This window comes from Anarhichas minor, unplaced genomic scaffold (genome assembly GCF_050575085.1).
Source record: "Anarhichas minor isolate MPS153535 unplaced genomic scaffold, ASM5057508v1 ptg000004l, whole genome shotgun sequence".
NCBI classification, from domain to species: domain Eukaryota; kingdom Metazoa; phylum Chordata; class Actinopteri; order Perciformes; family Anarhichadidae; genus Anarhichas; species Anarhichas minor.
The window spans coordinates 8,246,565-8,270,156 of NW_027466450.1; the positions used below are offsets into that span (position 1 = coordinate 8,246,565).

General features: G+C 42.0%; 1 protein-coding gene across 1 annotated transcript; it reads right to left on the reverse strand.

Annotated features, from left to right (window-relative positions):
• Positions 1-732: 732 nt before the first annotated feature.
• galnt5 (polypeptide N-acetylgalactosaminyltransferase 5) lies at positions 733-6,074 on the reverse strand. The gene is made up of 10 exons (XM_076108335.1): positions 4,559-6,074; positions 4,290-4,456; positions 3,737-3,856; positions 3,332-3,467; positions 3,120-3,239; positions 2,930-3,047; positions 2,505-2,834; positions 2,225-2,305; positions 1,743-1,895; positions 733-1,536 (listed from the first exon to the last, which is right to left on the reverse strand). The coding sequence occupies exons 1-10, from the start codon at positions 5,584-5,586 to the stop codon at positions 1,396-1,398; spliced, it is 2,394 nt and encodes a 797-aa protein (XP_075964450.1). The 5' UTR covers positions 5,587-6,074; the 3' UTR covers positions 733-1,395.
• Between the last annotated feature and the right edge of the window lie 17,518 nt (positions 6,075-23,592).

Below are 23,592 nucleotides of genomic sequence, written 5' to 3' on the forward strand. Positions count from 1 at the left end.
CCAGTTCAGGCTGTTCCACTCTGCCTCTGCCGAAGAAATCCTTCAACCACCTCTCTCCCTCCAAATACGACACCCTGTCCTACCGCAAGATCCGCAGAGGCAACACCCGCCAGAAGATAGAGGAGTTTGAGTACATGGTCGTGAATTTATAAGATGGTGGATTTTGAGCTCTTTTAAGGAAAATAAAAACTGCTGAACGGGATCCATAACAAAACTGACATCTATGCCATGTGGCACACAGTTTACATACTTATTTGTTCGAAAATCTCTGATGTAACTCTCCAGGTGACACACGATTTCCAAATGAGTGCTATTTATATCTGTTGTGTAGTATCTGATGGGAGAGCAAGGCCTAACAACCATCTCATATCTAAGATATACTTTGTGTTTTGAGTTGATGGTTTTAGGATGAAAACATCTCGTTATGCAAGACAGGTATTTGAGCAGCAGATTACATAAATAAGACGCTCAGGGATTTATAATCCTACTAATAACTACAAAGTTGTTTGGTATTAGCGCTGCGGTATCTTAACCTCTAGTAATTAGGGTAAGAATGTTTGAGCGATTACCTAAACATACATACTTACATGTCCTAAAGGCTGGTGGATAAAAACATAATAAAGTGATACATGCTATTAAATCTTTATCTCCATCGTTATATTTTTAATTTCTTGATCAAATCCATTTCTATCAGTGCGTAGTGAAGGGGTTTGATAACGGGTCACAACATCATGACATCACAGCACAGGTTTATTGCATGTTTTGAACAACACTTCCCTCTAGTGACAAGAAGAAATATATACAAAAGGGACAGTTAAAAAAAAAAGAAAAGAAACTACACCTAAATAATGCTTAAAACCATAGAAGCAGCTGTTTCAACCACGTGCCTCATCAAACATAAAAGTAAATGACATCTAGAAAAATGCTAATACATTCTACATGACAGCCAAATAAACTCAATCAGTCCCCGCAGAGCAAACAAAGAGAGAAAAATCACTTTTTTCCTCTCACATCTAAGAGTCACTGTGTAATCTTTGGCAGTGTGATGATATAGAGTGTTCTTCTGTAGACATTCACCCGAATCCCTTGAGCAAACTCCGGTCCACATCTTCCTAAACAGAGACAAGAAGCTCTCTTTCCTCCGGTACAAGTGTTTAAAACCTCAACATCAGTCCATGGCGATATAATCAAAAGGAAATTAGTAACATTGCACATCCCCACACCCTCTGCTTTACACCACACACACACACACACACACACACACACACGTTACTGCCACTAAAGCGCGTCCCTCCTCCTCTGGACAGTCGTGTGTCGAGTCTGGACCACAGACCGCGCTGTAATGTGAGGCCCCTGCAGGTCTCTATAGTGCACGTTTGACACATTTTAGTCTCGTCACAGAGTGTGGTAGTGTGTGAACTGCCACTTTTGGAAGGAGTTTCTGGTTTCACATGGATTCAGGTGAAGAGCGTCACCCTGAGGCCCCGCCTCCAGGCACATGTGGTTGGACACGAACTCTGCGATGAGGTGCTCCGCCTTCACAAAGACAAAACATGGAAACATGATAAACGGACAAACGCTTTAGCCTCTAAACGCTCTTTGACTCTACGACACTAGTTTCCAACGGACAGCAACAGTCCCGTTGTTTGAAATACAGAGACAGAGAGAAAGACAAGTGTATAGAAAGGAGAGAGGAACAAAGACAGCAGACAAAACAAACGGCATGCCCAAAGTCAACCTACCAGAGCGGAGTTGGATGATTTGTGGAACCAGCGATGTTCAGGCTTGGCGTTGTCACATAATTGTAAAGCAAAGCCGCTGCCCTTGCCGTGGGGAGCGACACATAGATCTTGCTGGCGAACGTGTCTCATCCAGGTGTAATTAAAGTGCTGACTCTGAATACCGGAGAGAGAGCGAGAGAGAGAGAGAGACAGGATGTAATTATGCTCCATTAAAAAACTAGAATATGTTGAAGGATGGCTCAGTGGCTGCTCTGAATCTAAAAAGACCACATTTAGAAAGGCCTGGTCTCCTCTTGGACTCCACCCTTGTTTATCGTGGCTTGGGTCCGGACCTGGTCTACATTTGTTCCTGGATACTTTTCTCTTGCGCCCGCTATAAGTCATGCCACAGTCATGAGGCCAAAATTGCACAATATCTAAATGTTTTCATCTGAAACAATAAACATTTTTCTATTTTGTTTTGTTGCAGTGAAGACACCTACCTGCCTGCTGAGGTCACACTTGTCAAACGACAGAGAGCCGTTCTGCAGAGTGAGGCATTTTCTTAAGCCACGATTAAAGACCTACGAGGAAAAATGAGATGAGAAAAACAACTTTAAGGAAGTGAAACAACAGCACTGCAAACACGTGTTTACACATTAAGAGTCACGCATGACAATGGGTCTCTGTTTGGGCCGTCAGCAGAAAACAACAATAGCTTAATGACGGGAAAGCAAGAGATCTTTTAGGGAAACGTAAACAACGTTATTTTTAACTACATACCAGGCCCTCAGCTTTGACTAAGGGAGCCTTCATATCTGGATACACGTTATCCAGGTACCACTTGAAGCTCTTGCACTTGAGCCTCTTCCTCAGCTCAATCTGCTCGGTGAGGTTGCCGATGTTAACCGTCTTCTTATTCAGCAGGTGTTGGTAGCCGTGGCTGTAGAAGAGGTCCTTGTACTCATCCAGCCAGACCTCCGCCACCCTCGCCAGGTTACGCTCCACCGTCTTCTGCCTGTCTTTGGGGAACTTGTAAGGATTCTCCCCTCGGAAGATGTGTCCCACCCGGGAGCAGGGGATGATCTCGATCTCCCCTCCGCACATCCAGATCTGTCCGAATGGCAACGCGGAGGATGAGTGATGCGAGAGAACTTCTGAAGGAGTTCACAAACACCAGTGTGGCCGATATTAGATGAGCGATATACCTTAAACGAAATCTCCATGTTCTCCCCGCCCCACACGTCCAGGCCTGGATCGTAAGCACCGAGCTCATAGAAGTATTTTTTGTCGATGGAGAAAAGGCCTCCAGCCATAACGGGACATCTGTAAGATAAGGATAAATAAAGCTGCAGCAGAACTAACAATACGATATGAATATGAAAACGGTTTCGGTACCTGATGGGATCGGAGACGGTCATGTTGTTCTTCTTAATGTACTCCTCTGGTAACGCTCCCCAGCCAAAAACCAAAGGCCATTTGAAAACACCTCTTTGGAAGTTGTCAACCAGCATGTAACTATAAAAGAGGAAAGAGCCACAGCAACAAATGACATTTCCTTCCACATCACTTCAGATAACACGATCACATGACTGGCTGCGTCGAGTCACCTCATGTCCTTATCGCTGACGACTTCAATCACCGGGCAGGGCACCTTCTTGCGGTCCAGATAGACTCTCTCCAGCAGCGGCTCCAGCCAGCCCACGTTACATTCGATGTGGGAGTCGAGGAAGGTGAGAACCTCGCCTACGGAAACAAGCTGTCATTAAACAAATAACCCCCTTGTGCATTCTAACAGTGCAGACCTCCAGAGGCAGCTGTTTGCTTAAGTAAGCACACAATATACATAAGTGGGAATCTACTGAACAATAATGTGCAACTCAGCGGGACTTTTTAAAATGGTAATGCTCTCATGTTCCAGTACTGTATTTGCTAGAAGACTATTATTCCATATGTGAATATGGAATAATAGTAAATATGAAAACCATACATTAAAGATTGTTTGGAGTTGTTACCTTTGGCTACAGCAGCTCCAGCCAGCCTGGCCCGGATCAGGCCCTGCCGCTCCTTCAGACGAACGATTTTCACTTTGGGAAACCGGGACATGTAGGTATCGAGCTGCTGTTTCAGATAGTCTGCCACGAGAGAAAATATTAGAACATGATTTTACAACACTCGCATACGTCATAAACTGATATCAGCTTTAGGAACATCATTAGTTTGTCCTCCAGAGAGCACTCATAGTTTATCATCAACTGCGAAATGTCTCGCTCCGTAAATACGGAGTCACAACTCTAGTATCTTTAATAACCACATAATGGGATAGTAGATAGTAAAAAAAAAAAAAAAAGTGCAGTTTTGACTAGGCTCTAGGGTCAAAAGAGACTTGACCCAAAGTAAATCCATATCAAAAACTAAACGTATAATAAAGCAATTAAGAGAATTAAGACCTACAGTCCTACCTCTAATAATGAAAGCCCAGTGTTGTCACTAGCAGTTAGCTGGTGCTTTAGCTGCTGCAGTTGAAGACTTATTGAAAGTAACGTGACGCGTTCAGGTCTCCGTTACCTTTGGTGCTGAAATCATCCACCAGGATGATCTCTTTGAGGAGGTGCGGAGGAGATCTGTTGAGCACACTGTGCACAGAGCGGAGGAGCGTTGACCACACTTCATCCACGAAACAGAAAATCACACTGGTGGACGGCAAGTCATCGTGGACCAGATTCTGTGCACACCTGGGAAAAGAAACAACACAACAACAACAACAACAACAACAATAATTCAGCTTGGCGGTCGAAACACCTTTGAGAGGTCAAATGGTGCAGATGAAGACTCACATGTCAGGCCTGGTGTCTGGGACGGCCCGGTCCACGGGGATCTTGTCGCTCAGGAAGACGTTGAAGTAGCCTTCGTCCCATCTCTTCCTCACCTCGGCATCTTCGTTGCTGGCGACGAGTGCTGCCTGACCAAACTGGCCCACCGCGTTGGCATCTCTGGGAACGTCGGTCAGATCCAGAGAGAGCACTTTGTGGACACCTGGTTTTCTGACAGCAGCGGGAGACTTATCTTTGGAGTCTCCTGCTCGGAGCTTGATTGTAGGTTTCGGGGTTTCCTTCGCTGCCTTCGGGTCGTGTTTCTCCTCTATTTTATTGACTACATCCTTTCCTTTTACACCCATCTTTGGAGATTTCGTTGTTTTAACAGGGTGTGCCTTACCGGCCTCAAGCAGACCCACTTCTGCTCCAGTCTTGACTTTAGCTTCATTCTTGCCTTTTTCCAATTTGTCAGAGTTTTGTAGTGGAGCATGTTTGTTTTCCTGAACACCAGGCAGTACCTCAGGTACCGCCACTTTAATAGAGCCATCTTTTACTCTACCTTTCTCTATTTTCATCCCTTTCGGATCCAAGTTTACCGCTTTCTTCTTTGCAGGATCCTGCTTTGGTGTGACCTTGCCTACGGGGGCTCCTCCTTTATGTTCCAAAGCAACATATTTGGGGTTGTCAGTCTTGGGAAGATGATCTCCTCGGTGATGAAAGGAGTTTTTACCCTGTTTCTGGCCTCCCTGTCTGTACACATGAGCTAGTTTGTTGCTTGGACCGAGTGGTCCCTTCACAGCAAGTGTAACAGCAAAGTCCTCCCTCTGAACTGGGTGTTTGAACCCCCGTCTCCCCACCTGTGTGGCCCGGGACTGCTGTTTGGAGACCTCCCTCTCTCTGATCACTCGCTCCTTCAGCAGCTGACTGCCGTCGTCGTTCATTGACATGCGAAGTGCCACCATGTCCAGCAGCAGCCAAACGACAGAGGCGATAAACACAAACGCGAGGACCCTCCCACTTCCCCTCATGTATCTCATAATCTTCATCATTCTCGGTGTAAAAAAAAGAAAAGAAAAAAAAAGAAAATACGACTTCCACGTGAAATACAAAATGTCAAAGTATCATACTGCGTGGCTCACCTCTAAGTTGTAGGCACAGTTTTCTTTTCTTTGGAGAAGTTATCTGCCAGCGTGGCATGCTAGAAATACTCCACGGAGCGGCAGCTGTAGTCGGTGTTGCCAGTCAGGAATACAGCAGCGTCTGACACCCATAACCCAACACAAAGGTACGATGTAATGTTATTTTAGCATACCGTACCGCTCGGGGCACCGCCAACCGCCGCGGAACATTAACGCATTTGTATAGCAAAACTTCGCCAAAAGTCTTCGTCACTAACATAAACTTCGCTAAAGTGGTCGGTTTCGTCGCTGAATCGCTCCACGCCACAACTTTGACTGACACAGTTTTTTGTTTTTTTTGTATGAGGACGTAGCGACCAACTTCCACTCTGTCAGTAAACTCTGATTGGACAAACTGGCAGGGAAGTGTCGGCCAACTGCACGGAGCTAACAGCAAGCTAGCCAGAGCTAGCTACAACTGCACAGGAAGTGGGGTGTTTATGGCCTTCAAAATAAAGCGTTCAACGTGCAGACGGAAACAGTTTGTGGGAAAAAGTGAGAAACGCGACTATGCTTGTTGTCCCACCAAAAAAAGGAAACAAAAATATGTTTTTGCTCATTTTCCAAAACTACTTCAGGGTAAACGGACTTCAATAATGAGTCTAAAAGCATGGCAATACAGATGTACCAGCCTTGTTTTACTACTAGCAGTAGCATTTTCTCATTTTGCTGCCCATGTGTTGTCTTGTTTAGTGTTTTCTCTCAGGGTCACGATAGATTTATTTGTTCTGCAGTGTTTGACCAAGTCACATGCTGTCCTCATGAAGAGATAGAGTCTGCCATGCAAACTTTCCATAATTCTCCAGGACTTCACATGCACATTTGCCTGATATCAGTAGAGAATTGTCAAGTCAACTCAATGGAGTTGGAGGATTCTGGACCTAGGCATCATCCATGTTGTTTTATCATCAGAAATCATTCGGCTGATGACATGAGGACCTTGAGTCCACAAACATGTGGACCTTGAGTTAAGACTGATGTTTCCAAGGCCTACTGACAGACAGGCTTGAAGGGTCAATGTGTAGGACATGGCCATCATTTTAGTTCAAAACGTTAGAAAATGTACGAACATCATCAACAAAATATGAAGAAGTTGCGGTGTTGACGTTGTGTCAAAGACGTATGCTAAACTGCCAGCCCAGTCTGTCCTGTGAGAGGCAATATTGAGTCACTGTAGCTTCCAGTCTGCCCGCAGTCCAACATGAGGGGACAAAGAATTAGAGCTGCTCCGGGATTCTCAATCAAGTTGCAGGTACAGAGTATGTGTGCGTTCTGATGGTTTGTTTATTGCATTAAATTCAAAGTGGCAGAAATGAGAAAATTACTCATGTTTTTCGGTTAATCCTCCCAGCTCCACGCAGGAGAGGGGGTGCAACTCCGGGAGACCTTCAGTTAGCAGTTAGCTCAAATTCAGCCATCAGTGAAAACCCCAGCATCTGGGTCTGATCCAGGGGTCCGCTGACTGGGCGTCCATCATGGACCTAGCAGTATAGTTGGGGCATGTGGCTAGACTTAACACGTTGCAGCTTTTAAGTCAACATGGATGAGAAGTCCCAGCTGGTGCTCAAAATCATGGAACGTTTGAACACCCATAGTTCCATAAAGTAATCTGCTGATGAGGACCATGTGATGTGGTGGAAAGCTCTAGAAGAAGAAACTGAGGTGACCTAGAGTTGATATTGATTTTGTCAACTGCTGTGTCCTCGACCTAGAGTAAAGTGGAAAGCTCAATTATTGCAACACATTCTTTATTATTAGAACTTTATTCTCTAGGTCTCAACCGGAAGTGATTTCTTAAAGTTCTATAGTTTGACGTTGACGTCAAAAAGTACAGCCACGAGCCAATAGTGTCGGCGTCAACCGGCAAGCTACACACAAAGCAGAATGCCCAGTTTGTGAAAAGCTGATATCGTCATGTGACGTGTACCACGATTTCAGTGTCTTAAACAAGTTAGACCTGCACGGTCAACAATGAAAGCGACACACCTTTAAATGTAGTTTAACTTGATAAACCTCTGTGAATAATCAGGAGGCTTTGTGTGCTGTCTGCGTGAACGTCATAGCTAACGTTATTCAATATAGGCGAGTTTATATTTGAACCCCATGCAAACACGTGTTGGCTAACAACCCCAGCATTGCGACAATGATGATATAAATAGCTTCATTTTAAATGCAGCTGCTATTTTCATCCTTTAATCTATGCTAAACTTTAGGCTAAAGTCATTAACCATTTTAAATTAGGGAATGTCAACAATGATATTTGACATCCTGACTTGTCAGCTCACTGTGATGCATTTCTTTTTATATGATCTTATATGAATCTATGTTTGACCAGCAACTTGATACATTTAATGTGGAGATCTGATGAAAAATCTGAATTTTGGGTTTTCTCAATTGGTCATAATGAGAATTAGGCCTGCTTTATTGTGAAATATTAGCCCTAGTGTAAACAGAGGGGAAGATATTTATTTAGGACTGCAACTAAAGATTATTTTCATTGTTGTTTCATCTGCTGTTCATTGTCTTGGCTAATCCATTAGCCTAATTGTTTAGTTCATACACTGTTTGTCTGAGCAACAGCCCGAAACTCCAACATATTCAGTATAACTAAAACGGAGAAAAATAGCAAATCCTCACATTCGAGAAGCTGGAAGTTAAAAAAAAGCGACCATCGATTAATCAGCTTATCGTTGTAGCTCAATTTGAATGCCTCTCAAACTTTGTTCCTGTATTTAGAGACATTTCAGTCAGTTTGACAATGATTTAGACCTTTATATATGAAACTAAACAAACAAACAAAACAAAACCCCAAATCGTCATATTTTCTGCTTTGGTGAAGGGAAATCCAACAATACCTGGAAAAGCACAATAACCCTACACTTGTTATGTAAATTGCAGTTTTACCAAAACATCTTTGGTAGCAAAATATGCACATGACCAAGCACAGGAACACGATAGGCAAAGAACATTCTACCAATATCTTAAAATGCCAGCATTTCTCACACACAACACGCAGATGTGCACAGGCACACATGCACAATCACATTTGTAAAACCTGTGTTACTGCAGCCATTAGGCAGTGATTAGTGAAGGCGAAGACAGGTTTTCCTCTTCATCAGCAGGCCTCTCCTGGGAGTACCATTGGCTCCATCCAGCCTATTAGCGCTCCCCAACATGAGGAGGGAGGGGAGTGGTACCTCCCATGGTGGCTGCCCTTAGCCACACTACACACGCTTTCATTAGTGTGTTAGCTAAATGATTGGCCTCAGGACAGCCCCCGAGCCCTGCAGTGCACGTGTTCGCTTATATGTTCCATCCACTGGGCAATTTATTCATTTATTCATCCTATTTCTGCATTCGCACTCATGATGGCATCATTTGGTAAATTTGATTTGTATTTCCTCTAAAACTGGATGGGCACAGCGTTTTGAAACAGAGGTGACCGAGCATACAGTCGGTGGAAGTCGATCACGAGCGTATAATTACACAGGATTTCATTCGTATAGCATTACCTGAAGTAAAACAATGTGCAAACACACACAGGTGTATGTGCTTCTCTCACCAATGGTGTGCACTGTAGAGCTGAAATGATTATTCCATTCATTGATTAGTCTGCAATCATTTTTCATAATTGATTACTTGTTTAAAGCATTTTCGATTGAGCTTCTCAAATTTGAGGATTTGCTGCTTTTTCTCGGTTTGAACATCCATTGATTTTGATTTTTCGGTCGGACAAAACAAGCAATTGAAAGACATCGCCTTCACTTTTTCATTATTTTCTTACATTTTGCAGACCAAGTAATTAACTGATATTCAGTAGATTAATTTATAGTGAAAATGACAAGTCGAGGTCTTTAAATTTGATGATTTCTAGTTGAATGTGTGTAACATTTTTGACCCATCTGAATTTTGTCCCTGCGCTCTGAACAAAAGGATCCTTCAGAGGTTCTCGGAGAGAAAATGTATTTTTTTTATAAGAAAAGTACAAACTGAAAACCTCTTGAGAATAATCACACAACAGCTCTTCACTGCTCAAGATCATTAACTATACCGTAGTGATCTATGGGCTATTATTATTTCACTCTCTGTGACATCCTCTGAGCTTACTAACTTTGATTGTGCCTGTTGACCTCAGTATGATAGAGTGAGTAATTGGGACGAGCGTAAGAAAAGAGGTAGCTCGAATGCCCACCTCTGTTAAAATACTCTGATAATTTACATGTAAGTGCTTTCTGAATGAGTCCGTATAAATACTCACAGCTCCAGCAGTCTTGAGTTTTGAGAGTGGCGAGTCACCCTGACAAGAAAGTTCAGCACTTAATATAAGAAGCATGAAAAAAATAAAAGGCTTTTTCTTTTTCTTTTTTTGGTCATAATTGACATCTGTAGCATAAAGCATTATGCCGTTTCCCGTCAAACAGATTACAGAAAATTAGGGCGAATGGAAAACTGACATTGACACTGGCATGTGTAAAATGAGCTAAATGTACTTGTATGATATCTTTAGAACATGTTAATTAGACCCTGGAATTAAAATTACAACAGTTGGTCTGTGTCATTTACATAGAGGTCATGTTGTGCTAATATGGCACTCGTTGAAATTAGACAGCCAGCAACAATATGGTTAAGTCTGACCCACTGACATTTTCAGCTCCAAATTATGCACATTGTGTGAATTAAATTAATTAGAGAATTCATTAAGAAATATGGCTCGCGGAAACGAGAATAATATTTAGTTATGTGATGTAATTTTCTTCCATTGTTAAAGATAATTTGTTTCATAACAGTTCCTGCGGTAGTTTCCCCCCTGTACTAACTATGATGTATGTAATTTGTTATCCATTTAATTAATTATGATTAGAATTAGTGAATGTACAGCTTGTTTTGACAGATGGTTTCCATCAGGGAGACCTTTGCACAATTAACTTATAATCAATTACACCCTATTTTTTTTCTGTTTGTTGCATCTTGAAGTTTTGTATGGAAAATATCCACAGCACATGCATTGTATGAATGCTTTACTTGGAATACATCAAATGAGCAATTATCTATAATTTTCCCACTAATACAAAGCAGATGAACAACTTTGATTCATTTCATGCTTTGTGAGATACCTGCAAGCTGGTGCAGACTGCTCACTTAACGACTGCTTCATCCGTGTTTAATTGTTCTGTTTAGCTTCTTATGTCCTCTGTTTGAGCAATTAATGGAATCCTCAAATCAAAAATGTTTCTCCCACTACATGAGAGAACCATAAAATATGTATTGATCGCTTTCCTGCATTTTTTAAAAACTCTTTTCTCGAACAGATACTGTGTAATTATACTCGCGCTGACTTACACACTTAATTAGCGCCTTGTTTTTGTCTGTATCATCTTACACATATTTCATAATTTCAAGGGCTTAATGCAAGCATATCTGTTTCCAAACCTGGAAATGGAAAAGCCTTGTTGTACTTGTTTTAGTCCACCAGATGGAGCTTTAGTTCTGTTCATGTTATGCACTATCTGGTGGGATGACGTTCATTTGGCTCCATGGAGGAATCTGCAACGAGGACTCATGTTGCTTTATTCCAAATGCAATATATCCACATATTGAAGAAATAAGCTTGTGTAGTATTGACGTGCACCACGGAAATATTATTTGTTTTTAATGGCTATCGAAAATGTGTGTAAATCTATGTTCATCATAAAAAGAGTCGTCAATGTGACATAGGAGTATATGCATTGTTTTATATGGAAGCATACACATTTAAGTCAGGTTTCTTTTTGTATAATAAACCTGTGTGTGGCTTTAGTAATGGGTTTTAAGCAAATTCTATTCACTAATTCTGTTCCTTTTGTGTTTTTCTTCAGGCTTGGAAGAAGTAGTCGCCACAGAGCAAAGGAAACCATTGCACCTCCTGCAGCAGACAATTAGAGAAGTCCCTTCATCACATGCCTGTATCTTTGTTTTTTCTGGGATCACAGAAGGAGAGCAACGATAAGTCAAACTGCACAGGGCTGTGATTTAGTGTTTACCGTGAGAATAGGTAAATTAGAAAAAAACAATTTCGCTGATGATCTAATATTTCACAAAACTGTTGAAGCATCTGCTCTACAGGTCAAAATTAAATTCAATCTTGTTTCGTAGGACCAAATATTTCACCAAAAAGTTGAATAACGCCCCTGTTTAAGGAGTTTAAGGAGCCTTTATCAATTTTCTTTCCCCAGGTGACATGAAGGTGGTACTGATTTGGCTCCCACTGGACATGACTTAATGTCTGACATAAAAAATAACTACATAATTTGTCTCAATCCAGAGGGCTGACTTGGCATGGACAGCAGCAGTCCTAAATGTCACCCTATAATGAGTTCTGGCCAAAGGTACACAGTTAGGACAGTGCCCGCTGGCACCTGGGATGCCCACTGGCTAGCTTTTTACCCCACAGCCATTTGGACAACCCCGGTTTTCTTTGTGAACACTGCCGTACACGATTTGCATCCAAACAAAAAGTTTCCGTATTGTGAAGTTTCATTGTGCCCTGGCTATGGAGTCATTTAAAACGGACCACGACAGAATACATTTAGCTGTTGTAGTCGTCTATGACTCACCTCTGCTGAACCTTAAGTTTTATGAAGATAACACATTGATGTCATGGACTGAAACGATTGCATTGATCGTGTAACCCTTTGAGTGATTCACCAATTTGCCGTCTTCTCCACGTGAATGCAGGAAGACTTTCAGTTTTAAAGAACTTGACTTCTTTTGTTTGCCTGGTATGAGACCTAATGGCAACACACTGGGCTTATTATCGTACAAAGGCGCAGGAGATGAGGGAACATTGTATCTAAATTAACTTTTTCTATTTCCTGGTGAATGAAATCAATTCCATCCTATTATGTTACTTTTCATCTGCCTTTTGTCTTGTTGCGGAATCTTTTCTTTTTCTCCCTCATTCATCTGTTTTGCCCTTTCCTTGATCTGATAGCATTAAACATATAATTAAGTCATAAAGGAGGGGACTGATGAGTGTAGCAGATGGTAATTGCGTCCTACATTTGAATGAAATGATATGCATTGCTACAATTTACAGCCTTCGCCTCATATTTTATTCAGCAACCTTTTATCTCTTTTCCTGCAGAATTATTCTGCAATAAATTTAGACATCTTATCAATAGCTGGAGTGATAGTGGCAGAAACATGGGAAAAAACGAGCCTCTGCCGTTTTATGCTGTTTAAAATAATTTTCCATAATAAAGGAGCTATCAGAGCTGCTCTATCACTGTAGAGGGGCGGATATTCCTATTATAGTAAGGCTGCCTTTAGTTTGTGGACGAGCTGTCACTCCTGTTAGTGTGAAGAAATGCAAAAGGACAACTTTGAAAGTTTCTATACGTGTTTTCTACATAAAATAAGCTGTTTTACAATTGAAGTTAACTGTCTGATATCACTCTCCTGATCAGATACACTTCTTTATAGCGTGCAGTACTCCACACTCTTTTCTTTTCAATTTGAGGGTTAAAGAAACCATTTTCCTCAGATATTTTGCAAAGAAACACACCTTCAGATCCCAAGTAAGACTGCAACCTACACTCAGTTTCCAAAAAAAAAATCATTTTTTGTGTCTACTACATTTATAATAATAGGGTTTGATTAAATAATAAAAATACATCAGAGTAAATTGCAATACAATTCCACCATGCCCACGGTACAACCTCCAAAATGATCATAAAGTTGAACCAATGCCGCTCAAACAGTAAACAAAGACTGAACTTCATAACCTTCGTGAAGGTAGGATTTATTGCAGGACCGTTGCTTTCGACTGCATCACTTTTAGGAACGTGCGCCAAATACAACTGGCAACAGTGTAGATCTATCTAGTGACAACTTATAATTCAGTGGAAAACAGCTACATTTTGTGCTTGAAACACACATTAAGCGAAGCATAGTCGCATCACTTTGACATTGAACTGCTAGATGGATCCCTTCCTCATATGGGATCATTTCTACCTACTTCCTTATGACAACATAACTCCTGTGATAGCAGTGAGCAGAGCAGCTGAGAGGAGTCGTGCCAGAAGGAGCTTTTTGTTCATTGACATGCTTTCCTCCCATCAGTCCCTGGTGAAGTGCTGGACTCCACTGATATTTGAGAACTGGTAGCTGGGGAGATATAGGTTTAATTCTCATGTTCCCCCCCCGACCTGCCAAGTGCAGGCGTTGTGTGCCAGCTGGAAGGCTTTCATAAGTCGGTGCATGAGGGTGGAGGGGAAGAAATTAGCAAGGGCAGAAGAGAGGAGGGCAAGTATACAGTACGTACACAAGTGTCTCTAGACCTTGAAGGTGCGACAGAAGTGCTTTCCACATCTAGACACCCCAGGCACTTAGCGTTTAGTCAGGATGCAGGTCCATTACCTTTAAGTACGAGTGCTTATGTGTGGTCGCCTGTTTTTACAGCCCTTCTAGCTTGAACGGAATCTACCCGGGGTGACCCAGCTCTATTTATTGATGCCTCTTGAGTTTCCACTTGCTGGTAATAGACTGGAAAACACAGATAATGTGTTTGATCGATCAACGTGAACAAATTTAATTTGTTGGGATCAATAACAGTTTACAGTTGACAGAGCCCAAAGAACTACATTTATTTGAGCTTTTTGATTGAAGCTGTCCTGGCCAGCCGGCAATGTGAGGCACTCCAGACCGGGGCCTATGTGGCAGGCATGGACTCCTCTGTTTTGTTATTGCCAGCAATCTGTATTTAAAACTAATATCGGTGTGTGCTGCATGGCTCGAGGCAAAAGGCACCAAACCAATCTGATATACAGCATGTGTTTCTTTTCGGTTCCTTGTGATGTGAATTAGAATGTGAAAAATAACAATTCCCTCACATTTTTCACTGGTGTCCATTTTTTCATTTGAGGGCGTAATGATTAGATTTTTTCTTTTTTTTCCCAGCAGCATGATTTGTATTATGTTTTCACTGTGTTCAAAACATAATAGAAAAGTGATGTGGAACCAAAGGGAAAAAGAGGAAATTAACTGACGTGCAGAAGAAAGACGTTTCCATGGCTCAACCTTTTGCGGTTTTCTTCATGTTTCTGCTTTTCATGATCATGCTCTGTGGAACGCCCTGAAGACATGAGAGCCCTGGCTCTGTGTCATACAGTTCCAGCCCAGGCTGCTACCTTCTGCACACACAGACAAAACAGCATGAGATGGGAAGTCCACATGGATAAGCATTTACTATGGTAGGTGTTGCTTCAGGCAAGTGCTATTCAGGGGGAATTTACTGTGTATACACCGGTGTTACGGCAATAACCTTCTTATAGAGGTATTTTTGCAAAGCCTTTTACTCCAGTGTAGTAAACTGGCTCATGTTGGCTTTAGCATGAAGGCACAGTGCATTATGGACATTTGTCATATTTGACCAAACATAAAGGATTGGTGTAGTAATATTTTTTTATTGTCAAAAAGACCAAACATCAACATTGAATTGATCAGAGCACTTGGAAATGTTGTTTGTGCAGTCAAAGCCAGATACATCTTAATCCTCTGTACCATAGACCACCACTATTCTCCAAAAACTAGTAAGATCACATCAGTGAGCCACAGTTTTGCACTGATATGTTCCTTCATTTTGATCAATATGTAGTTTACTTTTCATAGGATTTGTTGACAGTACGAAAAATAAGGAATATCACACCAGCCTCATCCTTTAACTGAGATTTAGATGCATTATTTTTAAACCTACAGTAACTGATTTTTAGGCCACTTGGGGGCAGCAGAAACAAGCTGTAAAAATCATCACTGACATATTATCACCTTTCAAGTTAATGTGGAAAACTAGTTCCCCTAAAAGTGCTATAGGAATGAGTCCTAAAACACGGAAATTTGTATTTTTGCGCTTCCGGTTCCCTCGTCTTGAAGTCAGTGGACGTTTGGTTAGATGCCTGAAATAAGGTCTGAGGTTACACAAGTTTTAACGTTTTTTTGTTCACTGATATTAAGTTCTTCAGTGGATACCCCTCTCGCGAATGTTTAAAAAACGTCATCATGCTGACTAGTCTTCACAGCTTTGTTGAGTATACTCGCCCTCATGTGACCGCGGTGTAGTTCGTTACATTAGCTATACGTCAACCCTGCAGCTTTCTATTGACGCATCCGGCAGACAAAGAGCAACATTAGCATGGATCATTTATTTAAAATCATTTATTTTTATATTTAACACAAAAAAACAAAACAAGTGTAGCCTCTTTCAAGGATTTAGATATTAGATCATTCAATGACAGCCAACATCAACATGAAAAATGTTCACACAGAAATTATCAGTCCGTCTTTTTTTGTTCCTGCAGTACACATAACTTGAATAACATTTTCCTTCCCTGTTTGACCCCAGTCCATTTTGTGACCCCTGCAGACTAGAACAATAATGACCAGTGTTGGTGCAGATGCTGGTGACGATGGAGCCTTTTTGCAGTCCGCTCTTACTGCAGGCTCTGTGTGTGATTGCCGTGTGGCTATACTCACAGGGAAGGGCATGGACTTGGATTGGAGGACAATGCATTAAGACTGCTGGTCCCTGTGCCTTAGATTTGGCACAGGTTAGCGAGAGGCATGAGATGCATATTGTTTGTGTTCATTTGAATAAGGACAAATGTCAGATTTCCATGGCTCCGGGCAGCCTGCATGTTAGATGATCAACTCTTTTGGGCCCCTGGATGTGGGGTCATCAGTAGCGCTTCCAGGTCACTGTCACTGCATGCCGGTTTGGGGCCATAATTGACCTTTTGACAGAGCGCAGGGAGACAGCCTTTCTCTAAGGGCAGGAATAATCACTTTAGATTTACCCGTGGCTGAGCTCATGTTAGCTAATTAAAATGTTTGTTCTATTAGAAATTAAATTTGTGATTTCAGAAAACACTTCAATAATATTGCTTGTTTGATATTTTGTCAGCTGTGGTTTAAAAACGATGAATACTTTTAAAACACCCTCTGATAAAATGACAAACAATATACTGTATACAAATGTATGTATATAATTATATATAATTCCATGTATAAATCATTGGCAGGGAATTGATCTTTTCTTTGCAAACATTAATAAATCACATCTCTACGGCTAAAAACATGGCTGCAGTGCGTCAGTCATTTCTGATGTTTTCCTGTGACTTCTTGCAAGCCAGTCAATCATTTACTTCTATATGTTTAGTTAACATTTTTGTTTGTGTGAACAAATGAGTCAGTACTTCTCATGGCATACTGTAAAAGTGCCATCATTCCCTGTTGTCGTGTTGTGTGTGTGTGTGTGTGTGTGGCTGCAGAGAAAGGTTGAATACAGCCCGTACCCCACAAGCCCTTCAGCTCCCTCGGGCTTCTTTCCGGTCCAGGATCTCCAAAGAAGCGTGCGTTTACCCTTCACTGTGCATGTTATTCCTCACAACATAGCACCCACGGCCATGTCTCCGTCTTCATAGCCCTTAACGTTAACTTTCATTCACACCATGTCCTATGCGTACACTGAATATTTTCCCAACCCAGTAAATTACTTTTCTAATACTGTCGAATTTATCTTCTCGTTCCCCATCCTTCTCTAGTATTACTGATCATTTTTCTTTGAATTATTTTTTACATAATTAATGGCATGCGCCACATTGTACTTGGTTACTAAGCTATCACATAATGCTTAATGCTCTTCTCTCACATAATGCTTCAAAGTGCTAGTTTCAAGCTTTATTTATCAAATCCAGTTGCATGAGTGTGTAGAACAATGCTCCCAGCACCTTTGCTGGGATCTTGAGAGTATTTACAAAAAAAACCCAGCAAGAATGCCAGGGGTCAAGGCTTTGAGACCAGGGTATTACATTATTAATTAAAATACAAGTTGCCTTGTTGCCCATGGGTATACAATGTAACACACTTGATTGAATCAGGTGGTGGCAGCCCAGGCCTTTCGTATTTTGCGCTTGAAGGGACGAGAGAAATTTGAGCTCGGCTGTATTACTCTACACACAAAAACATGTTTTGAGAAACGGTTGTGAGCTGTCATTGAAAGCTATAGCGGATTTAAAATGCAGTTAAATTCCCATGCAGTAGCCGGACTTCATCCATCAAGTAACTTTATACTCTTGTTGTAGTGTTAAAATAGCTGTTACACAAGCTTGCTCTTATACGAGTGCGTTTCTTGGATTAATTATCTGTCTGTCTGTCTGTCTGTCTGTCTGTCTATAGTAAATACAGTATTTGAAAGAGCATCCCAGTTCTGCACAATATGTATTTTGAAACATTATTATTTTGTCGTCTGTAGTTGGTTCAGTTAGTTAGCAGTGGGGTAAGCACATTAGATGACCAACACCAGACTTTCTGTAAGTATGTAAGGTATGAAAAAGTCACTGACAAAAGCAACATTTTGCATTGTTAGATTTGACATCTGGTAGAATTTCTGATGGTTTTTGATTCAGTGTGAACATATTTGACCCCTTCCTTCCATCACTGAAGCTCAGGAGAGCACCTGCCTTTGTGAACAGAAATTCTCCCATAATGTTGACTCAAGAAAGTGTTTTTATTACAAAAATGAAGAAGGGCTGCGCCCAATAATTATTTGTACTAGTGCAGTGCCAGTTAAAAACATGCCTGTTTAGAATGAGCTGAATGCTTGGCCTCTGGTGGTTGTGGTATAGCTTGCAACTTTCTCGAGAGACGCTCATGCAAACAATTTTACACTCACCGCTGCGCTTCTGTTGATCCTGTGCAATACACACCTGCCATGACATAGTTGCATCACACACCCAAGTCACGGTTAGAAACACTAATGAAATAGACCACAGACCTTTTATTCTTTCTTTTTTTACTGTATTCTAGTCCCTAATTAAGCATTCTCTCCTTTTAGGCCACCACAGGGCAGGAGATGCTAATAGATTTAGCAGTGTGACACCTGGATAATTAGACACCCTTCTGCCACCACCCCCCATTCGCAAGTCTGTTGACACTGTTTGTAACAGCACACGACTTTAGAAATGCATGCCAGCCAAGACAAAGACAGTCTTATTCTGTATGTATGCTTACAAGACTTAATAACAGCCAATATTTTTCATTTGTTTATGCCATTTTCCAGCAATGCATTGATTCTGGAGTTGTTATGCCCAGACTATAGGGCAGCTTTTTTAATTAATCTACACCTTATTGCCTATAGTTTGTCATAAAGCGATGACAAGCCCGCCTTCATCCTCATTAAGGGTCGCAGAAGTGTGAATATGTAAACTTTTAATAAGCACCTAGACAGAATAAAGTTTGTTCCCAGTTCTTTTAGTGCTGGGGTGGGAGTGGTAATGGCACCAAATACTAGACAAAAGGTAACTATAATGAGCGTTGTCGTGTGTGAGTTAAATAGGGAGGGAGAGGAAAACTGTATAGTGGACATTTTTAACTGTGCCCCTACTCTTAATTTCTCCTCTCCTCTCCTCTCCCCTGATTCCTACTGACCTCCAGTCTAGGTCTGTTAGATGTAGTCCAGGTCAGAGCAGACAAAAGAACGATGGAAATATCAAAGCCAGCCCAAGGGCCTTTACATTCGGTTTTCTGCTCCAGGTAATCACAGCTGAGGCCTTGTCTTCTCCTTAGCCATGTCTTTTATTCCTCTGGTCTCTTTCACGGGGCTGAATTCACCGGCTCCATTTCTGCTGCCATAAGCAGATCGCAAGGCTAATTATGTCTTTAATACAGTGTGGCTTCTAATATCCAAAATGGCAAATTCTAATGAGATTTACATTAATTGGAATAGTGCCATCCAACTGATACTGTATATTCAGTTCATTCTTTGTAAGGAATAAAGAGCTAAAAGGAAGTCAGCAGGCTTTGGAGTGATGGCACCGTCTATCCATTAGACATAGACCTGGATCCATCTGGAAACAAAGTGTGTGTCAGTTAAGCAGCCCAATTGTGTGAGATCATAGCTGGCTGTTCAGCGTGTGAGGTTCTGAAGTGTATCGAGAGGCACAGCTGAGTGAGTCGAATAGTCTGTGGTCTATTGATAACTCGCGCCTGTTTTAAAATCCTGGCACAACAATGCAACGAGGGCCTCGTGTGCTCCGCTGAGCAACAATACCTTCTCTCACTGGCAGCTTCAGTGTAATGATGACAAACAACAATACAGGGGGGTCTTTTTTTTTTTCCATCGGCCTCTCCTTCCTGGAACCTTTTGATAAGAATATTTTTTAAGTTTATCAGGAGATAGACTCTGGGTATTTACAGAAAATAATTGTTTATAATATATAATATATGGTGTTATTAAGATGAAAAATGCACTTTGTCAAGGAAGATCAATAGAGAGCTGTTAAAGGGAAGATACAGAGACTCACTATGCAGAGACCTATCTTTATTTCTATCTCCTTCTCTTTGCTCCTTGGCCCCACCACCATCCGCCCACCTCCACACACACACACACACACACACACACACACACACACACACACACACACACACACACGCACACACACACGCACACACACAGTCTTCGTTTCTCCAGCCTTGCTCCTCTCCCTGTCTGTCTCCATGTGTACATAGAGCTGGTCGGCTGGCCCAGTAGCTGGGAGGTATGGTGGAGTGTAAGCAGTGTTGATGTGGATGGCCCCTGGTCAGAGGCCAGGGCCTGGCTGTTAAAACGCAGCCTCTTTTGTGCGTCAGAGCCAGCATTGCCAGTCCTATTCCACCCCTGTCGCTAGGGGTGGGGAGGCATTTACCCACCACATGCATTCATTCCACTGGCAGTGCTTGATGCAGGGCTAAATGGCATTGTTACAACGTGCCTCTGAGAAGTGTTGACAGGTCCATATGCTAATTTTAATGAATACAAGAGAGCTGGTTTTATTCACCTCAACTCAGCTGCAGAATCCTATCTGCACCTTGACTAGCAAATATAATTGCAGCAAACTCAAATGAGCTCATTAGGAAATGTATTGAATTTACACATTATTTCCAGTAGTTAAGCTGAGTTATTTTCCCTCAGGACTCAATTACACACTCATTTGTGACTCAGGTAAATGGCTTTCCGTGTGTGACTTTTTCAACTGCAAAATTGTAGTCACTGAATAATTTGTAAGGAAGCTGTTGTACAAGCACATCTATTGACATTCATTTGTGTGACGATTTCAAAATGGAAGAGAAAAAAAACCCCCCGCAGACAAGATAACTACTCGCTTTTGTTCCTTTATTCACTTCATTTGATTAACTCATAACGTTTCATTCACTCGTGAGTTATTTGAACGTGTGCTCATTTGTCTTCAGCGGGTTTTCCTCATAATGTTTTCGTTCACAACAGCCTTGTTGTCTTTCTGACACATGTAATTTCATCAGTGAGCGTGTGGATGAACTTTATCTAGTCAAAAGTGCGAGTGCAAGTCCTTCTTCACAAAGGAAGACGGACAGAGCGCTCAATCTAAAAGAGACCCAGTGAGTCAGGGTTCAGTATCAGGGATTATGCCAGCCTACTGCGCTCTGAAATGAAAGTGAACATTCATCGAGTGACTCACTTCTTGAACCATGTCCTCCTTGAGCGACAATGAGGAGATTGTTGAAGGAACGGACATGGTGTGGAAACTATGTGACAAAGAGGAGTGCCCAAAATTTGAATTCCTCGTTAAATTGCTGTTTGTTCTGTGTGGAAATGGCCCGGTTTGCTGGAAAACAACAAAGAATTTTGAATGGGTAAGCATAAGGGTTTCCACAGAGCTTTTGTATTGGCTTGTGCTGGATGAACTAAAGTGACTCTGGCAGTTGGCGGAGTTCCCAGGAGCACATTGAAGACAGTTTCAGGCAGTTTTAGCGGACTTCAGTGATCAAAATGTGCTACTGATGTCTGGTATGCATGATATAATGTTCCACAATTTAGCTGTGATCTCTTTGTGACTGGGAGAGTGGTGCACTGCAGGGAAACAACTGGGCCTCCCATACCGTGGATCTTTTTTTAACTTTATTGCATAGTACATTTCGAAGGGTGACAGAGGAGATTTTGGAGAGGATGACTTAAAGGTCATTCTCCAGATTCAGACTCACAGTATCATGAGCACATGGCTTGCTCCTTGCTCCGCTGAGCCAAGCTGTCCAGCTGAAGAAAAGAAATGAGTTTTGTCTTATTTTCTGGACCTCTGTATTGTGATGTTATGGTATTGTGGTCTGTGCTGGCTGTCCTCACCCAATGGAGTGGCCATAAGCGAAGTGGGACTGGGTCTAGTGCTGCCCTGGCCCTGCAAGCCTCGGTCCAAACCACATCCTCTGCACTCAGCTGTAAATATCACCAACAGCTGGTGGCACACAAGTTAGTCGTGCTTAACAAATTACTGGCCTACATGAGGAGGGGCAGGGAGCTTCACTTGTCTCCTTGCCAATAAAGTGGCCGTGCCATTACAATCTGCAACAAACAGGTTTGTAGTAAATCAATTATTTGTCTTTTCTGTGTAAAAAAAAAATAAAAAGGAAGAGAGATTTTATTAAGTAAAAATCGATAGAGATATAACAGAGCAGTGTTGTAGAGCATGGTAGATGAACCACACTGAAGTGAACTCAATTTGAAGTCCCATTCCATTTAAAAACAACAGAAGGTCAAACTTTTTGGAAACACAAACCTGTTTGATCCCACCCGCTCCGACAGAGCTCTGTTTAGAGAGATAGGAATTATCAAAGTCACCTTTGAGCTCAGTAGCCCGTCTATAGTGCTCATGGTATCAAACATAATGACATTCAGTGTAGCCAAGATCACATTTATGATAACATGTTTGATACAGCTGTACACCGGCAAAGAATAACGCTGCCTAAAAGAATACACCCCCCCCTTTTTCAGTTTAAACACAATCCATTTTCCAGTGTAAATCACTTGTCACTCTATTGCAAATGTAACTGCTCTGATATGAAAGAGAGAGGTGGAGAGAGAGAAAGAGAGGGAGTAAAGATTATCTTTTGGGCCATTTCACCGGCACCGTTGCGTGACAGAGACTGACAGCTCTTTCAGATGACTGACAGGTGTCCTTTGAAATGCCGGTGAAGCAGCTTCTGTTCAGACTGTTGAAATGCATATTTGGAGCTCTTATCATAAAGGCATGGATGGCCCAGATAGGTGCCGTTAACATTGCAAATGGCTCCAGAATTATTCATTGTCAGTGCTGCGGGAAAGAATGGGGGGGGGGTGAAGTTTGATTATTCTGCTCACACAATGGCAGGGTGCTTAATGATTCCTCTCCACCTTGGCAGCGGCATGTGCCGACTTCAGGCGCTAGCGGCGGGTGACACAGGTCTGGCCAAGTGTTAGAGCAAGATCATACGTCCGGGCCCCATTTTAATTTCTAATACATTAATCTTTTCCTCACAGATCCTCCATGAATATTCCAGGGCTCCTTGTTTGTCGGGAAGGCTGTCTCGCTTTCATCTATTCAGGTGGTTTCATTCACTGTGAAAGCCAGCTAAATGGACCCGATCAGTCAATGACAACCGGGATACAATAGAGCCCGGTAACACGTCCCTTTTCTCCTTTCAGGCTTCTGATAGACAACCCTGACACCTGCTCCCCGGGGAGACCCTCCGCCAAGTCACTGCACTGTTCCTTGAGAGACTTCCCTTACTTTATCAGCCCATAAAGGATTGTCACAGGTGACTATATCAGCTGAGGTATGGAGCGGCTCCCTCTGACCTGCCCCGCCGCTGCGAGGTCGAGGCACCATGCGCCGCATCACAAGCGGATTAAGGTGGCTTAAACGCTGTCGTACAAGCAGACTCAGTGCTTCACACTTTCTCAAAATGTTAAGCCTTTGTTCTCTTCCATTAATTAGCATTGTCTTAAGTTCATTAGACCACTGCTCACGTTGTTACTAATGAGGCAACGTAGACCACCTACATCAGCCGTAGCTTTGT

Coding starts and splice junctions, on each gene's coding strand:
- galnt5 (XM_076108335.1), bottom strand. CDS start 5,586: ATGATGAAGATTATGAGATACATGAGGGGAAGTGGGAGGGTCCTCGCG. Junction 4,457..4,558: donor CCAGACACCAGGCCTGACAT/GTGAGTCTTCAT, acceptor TTCTTTTCCCAG/GTGTGCACAGAATCTGGTCC. Junction 3,857..4,289: donor GGATGATTTCAGCACCAAAG/GTAACGGAGACC, acceptor CTCTCGTGGCAG/ACTATCTGAAACAGCAGCTC.